Here is an 18,277-nt window from a genome sequence, read left to right on the forward strand (position 1 = left end):
AGCTAATATTATTATTATTCAAAACACTGTATAACCCAACAGCAGCATGATTACATTTGACTTGCAATTACCCACCACCCCCCCACCCCACCCCTGCATGAGAGAACAACAGCTTGGAAAAACTAATAGATATATTCCCCAAAGTAGCTTTGTTGCTGCTGCTTTGCTTTAAATCAATTTCATCACCGCAAAAAAATGTTTTGATTTGTCCCGCATTTAGACGGCAGAGATAAAAGTCCAACCCATCTGTCCCTCAACTTTGCAGGGTGCAGTGCAGTCGCGGGGAGGATTGATCACGCGCAGCAGTATAAAAAGCATCTGCATCCGCCGCACTGCTCCCACTCATATCATTATCCTCATCGCCAAACACTTCTCCAGCTGAGCCCCCTTTTGCAACAGGGGCTGAGACATCTAGAGCGGGTAAACACCTTTAAAAGGATCTGACGCCCCGTAATGGAAGAAAAAACACTTGTGTATTGTTTGGGAGCGCTGGCACTGTGCTGGGCGTGTGGAGGAGGAAGCCATTGTCTGGTGTCACCTAATTGGATCAGGTTTATGTGGAGAACAGATGTGTATGCCTCGCTGAGGTAAACAGGACCAGGAGATGCCAGCACTGCAAGTATTTCAAAATTGTTGCTGTTCTATATAGATTGAGTGACAATGTTCGAAAAAATGAAGTTTAATGTAACATTGCGGTGGTAAGAAACACTTTCCTCTGAGTGCAGATGCAGGAAGCTGCATGTGGATCATCTCTGGGCTGAGCCACACGACTGTGAGGGACACGGAGCTGGGCTGAGGTCGTTAGCATGCTAATATTCATAGCACAAGTGATGATACTTGGCAGAGCAGAAATTATACCTTGGAAACCAAGAACTGCTGATCTAATTAAGAGCTGGCAAAAGTCGTCGTCAGGGTCTGACAGATTTCAGCCCTGAGACTTTTCTGCCTGCAGCGGGCCGCTGTAAAAGTGAGAGACATCGGTAGGAACAAAGAGCGATGAAGAGAGACAGAGAGACGAGGAAGCACTATTTCCAATCAAGCTTCGCCTTCCCTCCGACACAGCTCGATTTAACCTTGAAGAGTAATCAGATCTGACTCGCTTAAATGTTAGCATTCTTAAATCATCAGGAAGTGCCTCCAAGGAGCCGATAATCACTGTGCCAAATTGCTGCGCTCGCTAATTTCATTTCTCCCAAGCATTTGCTTGTAGTTAGCGTCGATTATTCAAGAACAGGCATTTAATGCTGCCAGGTCCCAGGGGTGTTACATTAAAATGTAATAACTTGTAACATAAATGAAAACAAAAACCATTACTTTCTCCCCCCCGACAACTTTCATCCCTCCTCCCTTCTTCCTCTACCACCTTCCTCCCTGCATCCCTCCTCAATCTCTCTGCACTCCCTCCTTCTATGGTGGGAGTTGGAATCTAATTCTCAGCCCATCTGGCAGGCGTAATGGAGGCGGGCCGGGCTCGTGGTGCCCTGCTGCCATGGCTCGGCGGAGCAGGAGGCTAGCTGGCAGATTGGGTTGGGATGAGTGGAGAGGAGTCGGGGAACCTGCTGAGCGAGTAAGCCAGACCAGTTAATCTCCCATGTGCCCCGGTGTGATGGAGGCCGAGGCCAACCCCTCGCTGGGGGCGCCGTGTCTGGGGTCTGGAGTGTGGATGCTGGTGGGCTGACAACTGGAGGGGGAGTCTGGCAGTTATTTACATTTCCTGGCATTTATGTGAGTGAAAGACCGACGCAACCTTCAGTATACAGAGCGCCGAGATCGTAAACAGGTGCAGTCAGAGTGTCACGGCGAAGCAAAGACTGTCATGTTGTGTGAAATTACACTTCCATATAACTCAGTAGCACACGGACCCTAAACAATAGATGAGAAAAAAATACAACTTCCCAAATACGGGACAGACTTGGTCAAACATGTCTGATGAACGGGCGCTTGAAGCGGGACAGGTGGAGCCTCCAAGGACACCAAACACAAATAATGACTTAGCACCATCTGGCACAAGCAGGAGAGCATCAGGGTTTACATGTGGAGTTTCTTTGTGTTCGCTACATATCACTTCTTTTTGTGTGTCTGTTTTGTGTCCCTGTTTCAGATGTCGACTCACTTGATCGTAAACTGATGAAGCAGTGCCCCAAAAGTAGTGTTAAAAGCATGTGGTGATATATTTCCAGCGTATCTCTCAGGCCTGTTGAAATCAGCTCGGCTGAGTCTGCCAAAGGGCACAGTAACTAGGAGAGAACCTCCACTAGACACTGGAAACCCCATGTAATTATGATTAAGCTCCTTTATCTAAACATAAACCCCTCTCCAATCACTCTGATCTGCCGGCCGTGTGTGAAAGCACGTAGGGGGGAAGCAGCAAGGCGGCCAAACCCTGGTGGGAGAGTTGGAGTTAAAAAATGTCCTGCGGTTTTCACACACACCTGTAGAGGACAAGGACGGAGGAGCTGAAACAGCAGTCCACTGACGCCTGTCAGCACTCAAGCCTGCAGATAAGAGCACAGATCATGCAGAGGTAGAAACATCCGCCAGTCCATCTGACTTCTCTGACATCACAACCTACATTCCTGTTTGGTAAGGGAATATTGTCACAAGAGCTGTGAAGGATTTATCATAACTGAAATATTCAAATACAAAACAGTGAGTTACTCTGATGGTTTCATCCAACGTACGTGAAGATCTACTGGATGCTCGTAAACGACAGCGACCATCACCTGCATCCCTCACATCCACTGCATGAACTCTACCCTGAATCGTCTCAGTTGTCACCAGAGGCGACAAATTGCTCGGTAGCATGAGATCATCCGTGCATCCTTTAGGGGCCGCCAGAGAGCACAGGGAATGCAAAAGGCTCATCTGCTCGCAGGTTGCCAAAGCAACATCCCGTGAACAATCATTATAACACAATTACTGGATAATATATTTAACTCAAAACCAGTATCTGAAGCTACTCAAGGACATTTTCTATCCCCAGTGGAGGGTGAGGGTGGGCCTCGCCCCGCAGCGCTGTCCTGCTCGCTGAGGAGCAGTCATCATCAGGCCCGGCAGCGAGCTAGCAAGCTGGTCGCTCAATTACTTGGTTGAGCACGTTAACACGTTGAACAATACAAACAAAAGTCAAAAGAAAAAAAATGTTCAGCTTTTGCATGAAGACTTACTAAACACAAATCCTGACTAATATTGGAATGAATGATTTTTCTTTCATGGTGTGTTGAGCAGGGAGGCGGGTGATGGACATTCTACAAGTACAAGTGGGGAGGGGGGGCTACAAAAGAAGAAAGGTTGGGAACCAATCCCCTAGATGATGTTTCAGGGCCAATTATTTTGAAGGCTACAGCTCATGTGAAGGTTTCAGGTCGTGACCTCAATGAAACAGCAATGAGATCTACAACAAAAGAACAAAGAGGAGAAAATCCTGATTTAATGACGTGTCATCACTGATCCAGATCTGTCCTCCAGGATTCGGAGGCAAACACCAGAGTATGTCAGGACACCACAGCACCATGACCTTAAGTAACCATTTTTTTGCCCCTCAGTCAGCAAACGCTCGTCGAGCACATTACAGGAAATCTGTATCTGCTCTGATCTGTGCCTCTTTGCCCAAAGGGCAAAACTAAAGCTTCGTCAGGGCTACACGGAGGCACGGCAGCTGAAAGTGAAGGCTCCTAGTGTCTGCGAGGCGTGGGAGAGAGAAACAGACTGCACAGAAAAAAACTTGTCTACAACATAGCAGGAAGCTAAGCTGACAAAAACAGCAGGTTTTGTTACGCTGTGCTCTGGACTCTGGAGAAACCACAACACTGTCATTAACAGTTACTCTCCTCATAAACACAGCAGCATCAGCTGGAGGTATAATTGCCCCTGCCTCTCTTGTAATCTTATACCTTACCTGCTGTTCCTGTCAGACACCTTCTCTAGAGAGACACCGAGGGGAGGAGGGCTGGGGTGTGTGCATGCGTGTGTGTGTGTGTGTGTGTGTGTGTGTGTGTGATGCATTTGGAGGCAGGGTAGGTGTTGCTTGTGTGTTGTCAGATAAAAAGTCAGGAAGGGAAGACGAGGGGTGTATAGAGAGAAGGAAGAGGAGATAACACATGCCAGAAAATCAAATAAGAGTGTGTGTTGCTCACTGAAGTCCCAGGAGCCAGGCTCAGGGGCTCCAATGGAGGGGAATCGTGTTCTTTTTCGTTGAGTGATTAGAAGACAAGTAGCAGAACATGACCTACTTAGTATAACTTATTTGTACAGGTTTTGGAAAAGGTAGCGATATGCCGGTAGAGCTGGAGAGGCAGGTGGGGGCTTCACCCCTCATAGATTCGTAGAAATGCTGGAGATAGCAGGAATAATTGCTGAGGGGTATTTGAGGATATGGAATGAAATCTCTTCATCTTCTGACCTCTAATACTCAAACAAGGGCTTGCAGTCATCCTCTAGGTTTTGCAGCCAAGATGCAAAGATGGATGAGTTTGCTCTTATAAATATTCAAGGTTAAAATGCAAAACATATGAATCAATTAATGAAATATGAATTAAACATCACCTGACACCCAGTACAGGATACAAGTGGAGGTTTAAGTGCCTTTCAAATTAGCCTGGGAAAGGTGGTAGAAGGTGTGAATGATGAGCAAGGGGCTCACCGCTGCTTCTTGGAAATCTGTGACTGATAACGTCAAAGTGGGTTTTTTTCTTCTTCTAGTTTTTACACTCTATCACAATTCCAAACTAGAATTCCACTGAGGCCATGAAAAAGGAACATTTTAGCGGTGCCACAGAAATGGGCCTGCCTCTGGCTCTTCTTAATTTCAGGCTTTGTTTGTGTGGCGTACGGGAGCTCTTGTGGGTTTGTGGCAGACCCGCAGGCTTTTTCTCTCATCAGTAGAGGTGGTTTGTGCTCGGCGCCTGCAGCGATCTGCTGGCATACGCCTTTTGTTCTACCTTTCCTTGCGAGATTTGGCCACAGGTCGCGGATTAAAGGCGATACAGCCATCACAGGTACGCCGCTGTTTGTTTCCCCTGCAACAACAGTTAGTGCTCTGGAGAGAAGCGGGCACTGAATCTACATATCAGTCAGAGGGAGAGAGGGAGAGAGAGAGAATCACGTTATGAAGAAGAAAGAGACTAAGACATGTGCCTGGAAATGAGAGGTTTTGTGAAATATGCTCTTATTTTAGGTTCTACCCGAAAATATCTTCTACTGGACTTCTTGGAAAACAGATCCTGAGCAGTGCAGCAACCCCTGTTACTTTAAATGACTAATATTACCCTTGTGGCACTGAATTAATAAGCTGCAACATGATAGATCTCTATGATTTATTATGTTCCCTCCAGTGTGTGATCAAGAGAAGGAGAGAGTCGGTCAGGAGACTGGAGGAGACAAAGACGTGGCTGAGTAGAGCAACAATAGACGAGGGCCCTCCGCTGCACGGACGGACGGACGGACTGAGCTCTGAGTGTGAAACAGTCAGCCTCAGAAATCAGTGGGTGTTGTGTTTAGCAGAAGGACGGCAGTTAAAATACCAAAAAGTTCGATGTGCAGTATGCCGTGAAATATGACATATGGACCTGCCAAAACACAACGAGCAGACGTTCTCTCCCCCTCTCGCCCCTTGGAAGCACGACTTCCCCATAAGGGCGGTTTATGAGAATATCGCACCTCTCTGGAAGTCTCATCCCGCAATCCGCAGGAGGCTTTCTCTCCCTCCTGCCTTCTTCTGGTGGGCTGCCATGGTATTCATTCCCTGTTCCCAGATAGATGTTGTAATTGGAGCTCTAATTTATGATCGGGCCTTGGTGCAGGATAATGATATGGAGCATTGTAATTTGCTGATGCAAATTGTACGTTATAATGGGGAGCCATAAAAGCCCCAGCAATCTCGGAGACTTGCCAAACACCCTGAGCGTTCATTACAGCCCTCATTAAAACATCCACGTCGGCATTGGGAGCTCTTACAAATGGAAGGAGCATGTAATTGCTGCTTGATTGTGGTATATGTAACATATGATAAAGTGGAATTACCACTTTATTTGTCTACAGTGTCCGTGAAACTTAATGGGGAGAAAGCCTGCAGTAAACAAATCCTCCGAGCTTTGTTTGATTGTTGCATTATAGGGCTTTTTGTTTAAAGTGGGGCAAATGTGAGTTAGGGGACGGTGCATCCAGGACAAACTAAGAGTGATGATATTCAAGCCTGGGCTTAGGGGGGTAAAACTAATGCTTTTACCCATGAGAGCCTGTGTTTCATTTGGACTAACTCCAACACGGGTAATAGCACAGAGCAGCGTCGGGGAATACATTAACTGGATTTAATATAAGAAAAGATCAGTATTGTTCTTTTTCATTAGCAGACACCAAAGTCATCACCATACATTTACTTTAAGGGTGGTGAAACTAGATTAGAAAATGTTAGAATGAACCACTGAAGGCATTTTTAGTGAAAAAATATTTCAGCCTGGCCTTTGGAGTATGGCCTCGAGCCATTTCCAATCGTTGATCTCAATTCAGTCCTAACGAAAGGGGCATGTGGAACGCGGCGAAGCTGAACGTCCCAGCTCTTAAGCAGCCTTAAGAGCAAAGCCAAGTGGCAAAAGCAATTAAGAGTTCATTTAGAGCAACTCAACTATGCTGAGGCTGTTTTTCTGAGGCCCGGTCAACACTAATTCACAGTGTCGCCTTTTATTCAAATGACCTCTCCCAGAGTCTGTGCCTTTCTAATGCGCCTCCATTAGAACAAAACCTGAGCTGCATCACTGAAAATGAAGTTTCTCTCCTCCACTCTGAATGATAGCAGACCTCCACCACCGGAGCTGTGTGTGCTCAGCCACTGGAAAAGGATTTTCAACCATGCCATTCAGCCGGGGCCCCAGAAGCCTGAAGCCTTTATCTGCAGACCCGTTGATTGATGTGTTGTGGGCCCTGCTGTGGTTAACAGCAATTTTTATCTGTTGCTAGTGGCAACAGCCCAGGTCCCTGATGTGCAGAGAGCAGCAGGGCCTGGGATCTGAAGCCGGACTGCACACAGGGATAAACAAATAGGTTTTTCAAGGCAGACAGCCCTCATGGAGAGGCCCCTGACAGACAGCGCCCCACCCCAAGGCCAGGACAATGTCAGGGCCCTGGCCCACCCCTGCTGGGCTCTTGGTTTCCTTCACTAATTTTCACCATGTGAGGAGTCGGTGGTATGAAGACACCTGTACACCCCACTGAAAACTGCAGAGCGAGAGAGAGACTCAGAGAGGAAGCTCTCCGACGAAGTCCTGTGTACCTCCCTGCTGCAGCCACCAAGGTCTGGCGGCAAGAAGCACTCCAAATATACGACTTATAAATCGAATTTTTCATCAATTTCCTGGTAATTGCTGTGTTTTACAGTTAATCTGTGTCATTTTGTTAAATAAAGCGTGAGGCTTTTAATGGATTCTATTATAATTGCGTGACATAATCCTCGTATTCGATAAAGATCTTGTAAAAAGCGCCGTCACTCCAACAGGGAAGTGCATGTGCCACAATGTGACTGTCTCGAGAGCCGAATCAATTAAAAAGGTTTTAAGAATGCACAAACGAGTGTGGACTTGCTTAGTATAAACCATGATTAGGACAGCGGTGGCGGCGGCGAGGAGCGAGTGTGTCTCCGAGCTCTGAGCCTCTCACTCAACCTACTGTTAGGATTTACTTCCTGACATCACAAAGATAAACCCTCCCAAAACAGACTAGTCAGATTATACCGTCACAGACAGCGCTCTGTGTTTTCACTGTGCATGAAAACACGAGCCACAGCTTGGCCTTGGGTGGTTACAAAAGATGGGGGGTGGGACACTGAATCACCTCATCTGAAAGGAAAGGGGGGGGGGGGGGTGTTGTCTTTTTCGCTTAGCTGAAACATCTCCTCCTCCTCCTCCAGTAGATCCAGCCCAGGGGTAGTAACAGGACGGGCAGATAGTTGCAGTAAGGTTGTTTCTGACATTTTCCTGCCTCTTTGTAGCTCCTATCTCCCAGACACAGAGGGGGATGTTGGGTTCTTTATCAAGGAACCCCTGAGAGGATGATGAATCGCCAGGGCCCGGCAACAACAAGCAGGTAGCAGAGCAGGAAACAAGGCACAGATATTGTCTCCAAAATAAAGCCGAGGCTATAATGAAGCCTGCACAGAGCCGACAGTCAGCCTGATAAACAATTCCATATCCAGTCCTCCACACTGAGAGATAGCGAGTCAGTCCTTCTGCTACATATCGCTGCCGGACTCAACCGTCCAGAGATGAGAAGAAGGGTGGGCGGGGCTCGGGGGAGCAAATCTGCCACTCATCATATATATATATGTGTGTGTGTGTGTGTGTGTGTATATATATATATGTGTGTGTGTGTGTGTGTATATATATATGTGTGTGTGTGTGTGTGTATATATATATGTGTGTGTGTGAGTGTGCGTGTGTATATATATATATGTGTGTGAGTGTGTATATTTATATATACATATATGTATATACACACACACACACAATACTATATATAGTATATTGTGTATATATGTATATGTAAATATGTACACTTATATATAGAGTATATGTATATACTGTATGTATGTATATATACATATACACAATACTATATATATAGTATTGTGTGTGTATATACATATATGTATATATAAATATACACACATATATATATATACACACTCACACACATATATACACACACACACACACACACACAATACTATATATATAGTATTGTGTGTGTGTGTGTGTATATATACATACATACATACATACATACGTGTGTATACATGTTCTTCTCATGTTTACTCACTACATGTGTAACGCAGCGTTGGCTCAGTCACAGGCCTGCCGCTGCCTCTACATCAGGAACGCAGCTACTGATAATATATCCTGTACAATATAACAGTTTGTCTGAAAAAAGGCTTCTTCTTTAAATTCAGTTTTGTCTCCTCATGACGTGACGGCTTTTTAATATTCATAAGTGGAGAGTGTTTGTCCATTCGATTTTTCTTCGTAAGGAAAACCTGTTTTCTGCAATTATTTGGGATTAAATGAAGAGGTGACACCTTCTGAATGACAACCAAAATCAGCCATGCGAGGCTTCATTTTAATATTAGCAGCAGTCTGCAGAAACTGATATCACTGTTTGCAATTAACAAGCTGCAGGATGGAAGCACAAGCATTTCTACAAACTTGGACTGAATTCAGTCGTTCCTCAGTGATGAAATATTCCTTGACATGGACTTTTCCAGTTTGTTCACTTTGTATTTTAACAAACAACAACAGTTAAGAAAATGAAACGGAACAACGGACTGAGACGACGCGTCGTGTTCCTGCAGAACCCGTTTGGATGATCCACTGACTTAAATAATACAATAAATAATAAATCACCATCACGTCAACTCACATTTCTACGAATTAAATCAATTTCGAGATAGTATGAAGGTATTTAATGTTCCTTCCCAGGCACTAGAGTTCCTTCCATCAGAGTGTGAACTGTTGAAATGAGGCCATTCAGGCCTGGCAGGCAGCATAAGAGAGGAGACATATGGAGGCATAAACAAGAAGAGGCGTTATCTCCCCATTATCTCCCTGTTGGGAGAGATGGCCATTTCTACCTCTTAGAGAGCCTCGTGACAGATAACCAGCCTCCATCCACCAGCTTGATTTTTTGGATTGTTTGTAGAGAGGCAGAGCAGTAGATGGCGATCAGCGCCGGGGGCAAACCAGCAGATAGCACTGTCCATGCTATTGGCCACCAGCGGCGGTGCAGCCTGGCTGACCCTCCCACACCGCCTCCCCACCTCACAAACAGCCCTCCACCCACATCCACAGCCTCTCTCTCTCTCTCCATCGTCCTCCAGCCATAACACTCCATCAAGCCCCTGGACGTCCTCCTCCCATACCCGCTCAGCCTCTGCCTGGCAGTTCCCTGGAGCCCCCCCGACCCCACAACCTATGCCCTCCCCTTCCAAACCATCATACTGTAAAGCCCGAAGCATTTACAGATAAGGAGCCCCCAGAAATCAAGCGGGCTCAGCAGCGGAGCAGATTGCGAGTCAGAGCTCAGTACCCAGGAGATGCCCCGAGGCTATAAACACTGCAGATAGCACCGCTGCCGAGCCAGACAACTTGAAACTTCCTGCCCTCGTTACTGGACTATCCTTTGCTTGCACACTGCCCTCGCTCACTCACCACCACCCACCAAGCCCCCTCCGCATCCATCCTGCCCTCTGTCTGCGGCTCCCCCTTCCTCCTCTCAGATAAAGAGAAAGCCTTGTTCCCTGCCGACCCAAACTGACAGCTTGAGCCAAAGGCCTCCACATGCTTTTTGGAAGGTCTTGCTTGTTTTCATCCATCTGTGAATATGCAGCCGCTGGGGAATAGGAATGTGACATGTTCCATTAAAACTAAATACCAAATTTTTAAAAAAGATTTCAAAAAGATCAATGTCTTTTGAAGTTGAGCTTTGTTCACCGCTTTAACTGCAGTCCTTTGAGGCAGATTAACGATGACAAACCATTTATAGTTGTTTTGTTTGTCTGGATGATTGCTTCCAAGCTGCAATAAGAACCGCCATATGCCACTCATCAGCTAAAAGTAGCACACTTTAAAGAATGTTCCTCTTATGAGTTCCCCTTTAAGCAAAGGACATGGAGGACGACCGCTGTCTCTACTACCCAGAGACGACACACATCATTGAAACAATGGGAGGGGAAGAGCGCAGATTTACGGTTGGAAAACGCGCTGGGGCAAGGCAACAGATGCTTTCAAGGGATAAAAATAGTCCTGCTCTGACATTTTGTTAGATATTCGAAAGAATCAGGCTGATGGTTCCCAAAGCAACACGAAATATTCCTCTCACACACGTTTACCTTGAACAGGAACGTCTCCCAGCTAATGCACACGTCAGATACCTCCGACGTGTGTAACTACCGCAGATCTGTCGGAACCTGTAAATGTATAATGTGGTGAGATACCCATTTTATTTTATACAAGGGCCTTTAATAGGCTTTTAGGCATATTGTCAGATATGTGAGCAAAGGGATCGTCCATCGACAGTCACTGGAGGAAGATATAAAACTCTGACAGCTGAAACGCAGCAGCGGCAAACGGCCAAGATCGATGCCAATAAAACACGGCTCTTTTCGCCAAGGTACCGCAGGACACCTTCCCGCAATTTAATCAGTCAGTCAGCCAGAATTAATGTTCCTAATATCATGATTTCTCCATTACTCTATTTAACATAATTAAAATGTAGAGCACTGGGGCCATAAAGCGGGTCGTTGGAGATTGTAATTCCGCCGTAAAGCTATGAAGCATGAAAATGTCACTTACCGAGTAGCCGCGGCCTGACAGCGAGTGAGTGGAACTCTGTAGGGAGAGAGAGGAGAACAAGGATGACCTTTAAGGAGCGTTTCACTCGCTGACACAGACATGATGAAGCAGCGCTGCTTTAATATCAATATTCACGTTAACCTTTTACCCGCCCCGCCACGTACCCCGCATACCACTCCCATACATTCTGGCGGCTGAGCAGCGCCGCTCCAAACACAATCACTCAGCTATATTGTGAAGTAATGAACAAAACAGTGCACCAGTTATTGACTGATTAGAGGCACAGACCTGCAGGAGGGCTGTGTTTTCTGATCTTTGCCGGCCGCTAGCGGCACCTGCCACTGACAGACGGCATCGTTGGGTGACGCTCCATCACGTTCCAGGATTATTCCACCGTCACAAGTTTGGAGGTGGAAAAACAAAGCGCCAATCAAATCGGTATATCTGCCAGAAAGATCGCGATGAGATGTTCCCCAAGTCGATCAGCCCAAGTCCTGATGAGTCCAGAGCAGGGGTGGGCAACCATAGTGCCACGGAGGGCCGTGTGGATGCAGGTTGTCCTTCCAAGCCAACACTTTAACAGGTGATTCCACTGATTAACGCTCTTCTGTGGCTGAAGGTGTGTTCATCAGTGGAATCACCTGTTAAAGTGTCTGGTTGGAAGGACAACCTCTTCATGGCACATGGTTGCCCACCCCTGGTCCAGAGGGATAAGACAGAAACACAGACCTTTGACACAAGTCCTGATCAGGCAGGTAGAGCTGCCCGTACGTTGCATCGGGTCGAATTAAGTTATATTTGGTGTGATTGTTCTGTCCTCAGGTGACGGTCTATGAATGAACTCCCCTCCCCCCACAACTGGCTGTACGGGGCTGGATGCTGATGGCGCTCGCAGCTCTTTAGAACGAGGTGTCTTCACGTCAATAAATACGGGGAAACTTAAATTGAATTCAACTTTTAAACGTGATGTCATCATCCATGAGGATCATTTCTGTTGGGTTAGGCTGATAAGCAGAGGTGCTGGTTCAAAGGGGGACGACAGCCCCGCCCGCGACTCCACGCTACTCGCCACATCCACGGCTGTAGTTATTGTTCTCACTGATTGACGCCACAAGAGCAGAAACAAGATACTGAGATTTCACTGATTTCATGCACTTTCCTCAAAGTATGATACAGTATCAACTCCTTTTGTCCTCTCGATTAAAAGCTCTTCATGCATGCAATTACAGGAGTGCTGCAGCCCATCACACTCCCCTCTGCTTCCTAATGCAGCCTTCTAAATGCTGAACAAGTGAGGGATGGAGAGAGAAAAGGCTGGGTTTTGTTCTGTTCTCTGGCTCTGTCTGTCTGCGCTCAGCACGAATACCAATCTCCAAATCCCTCCCTCCACTTCCACTTTTCACTGCTTTTATTCCTCTGTCTAGATTGGCAATTTCTCCCCCCCTGGTCTCTGGAGGGAACTTTTCTGCTAGACCAATTTCATCCATAGGTCCACCTTCAATCCAAACAACCTCCCCCACACCTTCACCACCACTGCCTCGTTTTGCACCCTCCTAGTGGCCTTCATCCATTCTCCCACACCTGCTCCAGGCCTCAGCTCTCATCAATGCCTGTGTGCCCCTCTGATTTGCAGGATGGCTCCTGCAGTGACGATTAGGGAGGAGTCCTGCCGCGAACCGGAAAGCAGGCTCTGTGGGAATCAAAAGGCTATTCCATGCTCTGCTCAACCTCTCTGATCCCTTCACTAGCAGGACCAGGGAGGAGGCCAAAGGAGAGGGGAGGAAAAACTGCACAGAAGGCACACAAAAGGGCCAAACGTGTGTTCCAGTCTTTACGTGTTCGCACAACATGTTTAAATATGATGTGTGTATATGCATAATATACACACAAGTGTTTGTGTGTGTGTGTGAGTGCATATGTGCATAGGTGGTGGGAGGCCAAGGCCATTTGGAATTAACCTAACTATGTAGAGTTCATTCAACTTGAAGCATTCTGGGTAGAAAGAGAGTCTTATTTAAATGATAATGAGGGACAATCCATTGGATTTAGTGCTGGTGAAGGGAGGAAAGGGGGGGGATCCATCAAAACGCCAACGGTTCATAAGCCATAGGGTCGGCATACAGCTAAACACTCTCTCTTAAAAGCCATTATACATGGCTCTCAATGGATTTCTGCAGCGCTTAGGACTTCAAAAGGATTTAAGAACCCGCCCCAGAGAGAGAGAGTGTGGGGGAGGGAGGAAGGAACCAGTGTGTGTGTGTGTGTGTGTGTGTGTGTGTGTGTGTGTGTGTGTGTGTGGTGGTACTGGCGGTTGGTGGCAAGAGGGATGGGGTGGATGCTGGCGGCATTTAAGGGTTAACTAAGCGCTCCAGAGAAGAGAAATGTTGCTAAATCCGCCCCCTAATCCTCTCCCCATTTCCATGCCCCCTCCTCCACTCTCCTTACTAAAAAAAAGAAGGAGAGGGAAAAAAAAAAGAAAAACATGGCGACAAGAGAGGAGGGCGCAGTCCATCTTTTCCTGACCCAGACTATTGGTTTTTGTCACCACAGAGGGGTCGAGGTGGGCCAATTGGAGCATTCTGGTGCACAGACAGTGGGGCATCCATGGCTTCCGTGCAGGCCCATCAGGTAGGTGGGTGGGTCTGGGTGTATGTGGGTGGATACAGAAGGATGACAGCAGCACCCTCTCTCCTGCAGGACATAAATGCAGAGGAACCCACCCCCTCCACCACCTCACATTTCCCTAATCCCTGTGTGGCTTAGTGCCGGGGCACCGCTGCACCGCTGCAGGCACGATTACCTCGTCAAAATAAACAGATAAAGACCCGACCATGGCAATGAACAAACAGCATCGCCTGCTAGTTTTTTACCCCCTGCTCCCAAATTGATGCATGACTGTTTTTAAAAGGCAGGCAGGCAGGCGGGTAGATCCACATGTCACATTTGTCTCCATTTCCTTTGGCTGCAAGACAAGAGAAATCCATTTTATTTGTTGCAGACGCGGCATCATTAGTTAAGAGCTCTTAAAGCTGGTGAGCCACTTTGATGTGGTGGAGTGTGTTTTACGAAAATTAGCAGAGCTCTCAGTGCGGTGGCGGAGATTTCATGGAGCTGAAAAAAACATAGGGAGGATGGTGACACAGAGCCGGGGAAGGATCTCGCTGCATGATTCATGGCCTTCACTAAGTGGAATACAAAAGGCGGCAGGGAGATGGACGGACTCACTGAGGAAGAGCAAGACAGGCAGATGGGGGAGATGGATAGATATGGATGGCGTGGCTACAACCATCAGCGTCTGTGCACCATTTATTTGGCAGCAGATTAGAGAGACATGCCACATCTAACACCATCGGCAATTACAGCGCACAATTTTCAACAGTACCCTCCCTCGCCGCCGCCATCTCCACCCCCACTTCCACCCTCCCTCTACCACCCCCACTCATTCATGCACCCTCCCTCTCGGTTCTTGTCGTATATCCCTGTCAGAGCTGTCAACCAGCGTCGGTCTTTTATCTGACAAGCCCGCCTCTTCCTCCTGACTTTTTCATTAAAAGACATCCTTTTACACAAACTCAAGAGATATAGTGCTAGTGGGGGGGGGGGGGGTGGTGGTGGTGGTGGGCGGGGGCAGTGTGAGAGAGGGAGAGAGAGAGAGCAAGGCTTAGAAAATAGAAGTATGAAGATGGGAGAAATTAGGCTGAGGGAATTTTTTTTTAATTAGGGTGGATTTTCAATTGGAACACTGAATAGCTTAAAATAGTGTATTTAACAAGTTCATTAAAAAGCCTTTTTCCCATCATTCTACCATGCAGGAAAAGAAAGGCTGCATATTTCTCTCTCGCTCTCTTCCTGCCTCCGTCAGCTAAATGAGCGGTCTGATTGAATTTAGTTCGGTTTGGGAGGCCTGCTTGACAGGCATTAGTTAGGAAGCATATTTCTACATTCATTTAAAATGAGCCGCTTGGGATTTTTCATAAATTCTCATTACTTCCCCCGTATCTAAATTGCATTATTTCAACCCTCACGCCTGGCCTCCATTTTCCTTTGCCACATACTCATTGTCTAAATGAGCTGGCATATGGATGCCGGCATGCTGATAATTGGAAGAGTTCCTTTAACTCCTTCCATTCAGGGGTCAGCAAGGTCGGCCCACACCTGGCTGAGCCACATTAGGTCATGTCTACGTTTAACTACCCCGTGCTTTAAATAGCGTGTGAGCAGCCTAATCATTTCCTGTCTGTGAGTGGCCGAGCAGCCAAACGAGCAACCAAGAAGGTTTACGAGGTGATTGAGAGCTGGAAACAACAGAAGCTCCTGCACCATTTTGATCCCAGAGTCAATCTTAGACTTCAGGGCTCGCCGGTCAGGCTCTGGGAAAGTGGATCTCCTGGCACTCTCGAGGAGGTCTGAGGAGAGGGAGGAAGCCTCGGTCAAGGTCTCACCTCGCTGAGCTGCTCCTTGGAGTTGCTCCTGTGCGGTCGGCTGAGCTCTTGCACCGTCTCTTCCTTGCTAACTCTGACTGGATGCAGTGTCAAAGGTTTGATCTGCAGGAGACAAAAGACAAGAAAAACTTTGAAGACCAACATTATTTAACAAAACTTCATTGATATTCCAGAGTATCAATACCACATAGAAGAATATCTTGGTAAAATCAAGTTGTGACCCATGTCTGTTCGAACAGCTTAGAACTGTGCAGCTCTGCAAGAACCGTGTTAATATATTGACAAGTAAAATTGAACTGAAATACTTTCATTATAATGTGATGTGCATATTATTAGACTTCAGATGTATTTTCAGCTCTACACTGACATTTTTAGTGAGTTATGTAAAGTATCGCACTATTTATCGCACTGTAATCTATTGTGATAAAACTGCATGGTGATGCATGCTGTGAGGTGCCGACTGAGCGGTGGCAGTCAATGATCAAAACCATTCAAATCGAGTGAAGCAGCAACGCCATTCTCGTTAACCGCTTGTTTGACCGAGCGCAGCTGGTCGATCTTTCATCCTTTTTGGAGTGACGGCGCGCTCCTCCACAGAGCGAGATGACCCGCCCCGCTGGACCATCGCAGCGCATTTCAGGCGTAACAATGCAAAAATTGTGACTTCATTGACTTCAAGTGGCCCCATGATGCACTGCGTCCCTCCACTCTAACATTTGGCTAAATGCAAAGCAGCTGTGGCAAGAACACCTGCGACACTGAATCCCAGCTCGGGACTGCCGGCGGTGCCAGCCGGCGGCTGGACTGTAGCACCAACACTGTAGTGGGGACACAACACATCACCAGTACCGTCCTTCTTAGTGGTTCAGCTGAAGAGTACATCTGATCTATGACCCGGTCGGACCACGACCTCCAGTACACAACGGAGCTCCAAGCTTGTTTGACGTGCACTGGCCTCCACACAGCAGACATCATAAGAAGTGTTGCTGCAGTGGTATAATCAGGAAAGGTTTGTGGCTCAGCCTTCATCGTCTCCCTCGTAGCTCCTTCATTAGCTGTCCAAGGTCAAACACAGCTCCCCGAGGTCGTCAAGGAAGTGAGGAAAGAACAAACAACAACCATGGAAACTGAACTGTAACTCAGCGAGAGTAAACATCTTCACTTTCACAAAATTAAAAATATAAAATATTGGCATGAAATAGCAGCTATCAGCAGCTATCAGCAGCTGAAATGTACAAATGTCAGGAGTTGCTCTCAGCCACCTACGTCACGGTGACCCTGGTGCCATCACGGATGGCGTGTTTTATTACAGGCCATCCAGACCCACAGTTGGCCTGCCTCCAAATTCCCAACCAGATGGGAGGTTGGCGAGCGCAGCGAGGAAGAGTCTGGGCTGGTTCAGCACCGACCATTCACAACATCCCACGCTGCTTCCCCACCTTGGAGTGGGGCGATGGCCGCGGGGTGCATTCCATTTGACTAGCAGTTTGTGCGTAGCGACTCCCCTGGTGGCACGAGCCTTGGCTGGCCCAGGTCTCCTGATCTCCACTGTAATTTAAGCAGATCACTGCTACAATTAACCTTTCCCAGTAAATATCAATTATGGCCCCCGGCTGGGCTAGAATTAAAAGGGTCATCAGCTAATCTGACAGGTCCTGTACGCTACCACCTGGCAGGGGGAGATGGAGGGAGGGAAGGAGGGAGGGAGGCGAGACAGTGGCAGGGAGAGAGAGAGAGAGAGAGAGAGAGAGAGAGAGAGCGAGGGAGTGTGTTTGTCTACCCTTGTGCCCACTGGCTCACACGCCAAGTAGACACAATTCCCTTTTAATTACCCTGCTGCCACCAGGGCAGGCAGGATGGTTGGCCAAGGGGCATTAGTGGTGCTCTGAGGTCAACAGAGGAAGGATGGGGTTTGGGTGGGGCGAAGGCTGCAGAGAAGAGGAGGGGGCCACCGCCAAGCAATCAGGGGGCAGAGATGGAAGGAAGAGAAACCTGGCAGGTGGGCCTAATCAGGTTTGACTTCCACCTCTCCCGCCTCTGCCTCTCTAGCTGACTAGCTGTCAGCCTAATCACTCCTTGAATCTCAAAACGGAGGTCTGCCTTTTTTTTATTTCCCTCTCTTTATGAGAGCACAAACATCAATCCTCCTTGGCGTGCAGGGAGGCGCCGACGTGCCGCCAAGGTACCGCTGACGTCACCGTCAAGTGCTGCTGTTGATTACTTTGTTTACCCAGCATCAGTGTTGGTGACACGTTCCTGAAGGCGCTCAAAGTGTTTCCATCTCCTGCAGGGCCTGCAGCTACATTAGCCAGTCAGCAATCAACTTGACTATTGATCAGAGCAAAGTGTCTAATTAGCCACCGAGGTTAATCATGCAGCTTGTGAGGACCGGTCCCTGAGCCGCTGTTCAACGGGACAGGAGAGCAATTGATCTACACAGGAATTCACCGACTCTGACAAAAGATTGGCAAGTCTGACTGCCGGTGATTAAAGCAGGGA

The 18,277-nt window shown here is 47.5% G+C and overlaps 1 protein-coding gene across 10 annotated transcripts in view; it reads right to left on the reverse strand.

The window, feature by feature from the left end:
* Positions 1–18,277, reverse strand: part of fbrsl1 (fibrosin-like 1) — a 298,276-nt gene that overhangs the window by 151,567 nt on the left and 128,432 nt on the right. For all 10 annotated transcript variants that reach the window (XM_086207516.1, XM_086207520.1, XM_086207512.1 and 7 more), the window contains exons 3-4: positions 15,779–15,880; positions 11,337–11,372 (exon numbers count right to left, since the gene is read on the reverse strand). In XM_086207516.1, coding sequence (XP_086063642.1) covers positions 11,337–11,372; positions 15,779–15,880 — 138 coding nt within the window. The remainder of the gene's footprint in view (positions 1–11,336; positions 11,373–15,778; positions 15,881–18,277) is intronic.

The sequence above is a fragment of the Aulostomus chinensis genome, chromosome 6 (genome assembly GCF_037954235.1).
Source record: "Aulostomus chinensis isolate RoL2024-O1b breed Wild chromosome 6, RoL_Achi_v1.0, whole genome shotgun sequence".
Classification (NCBI taxonomy): domain Eukaryota; kingdom Metazoa; phylum Chordata; class Actinopteri; order Syngnathiformes; family Aulostomidae; genus Aulostomus; species Aulostomus chinensis.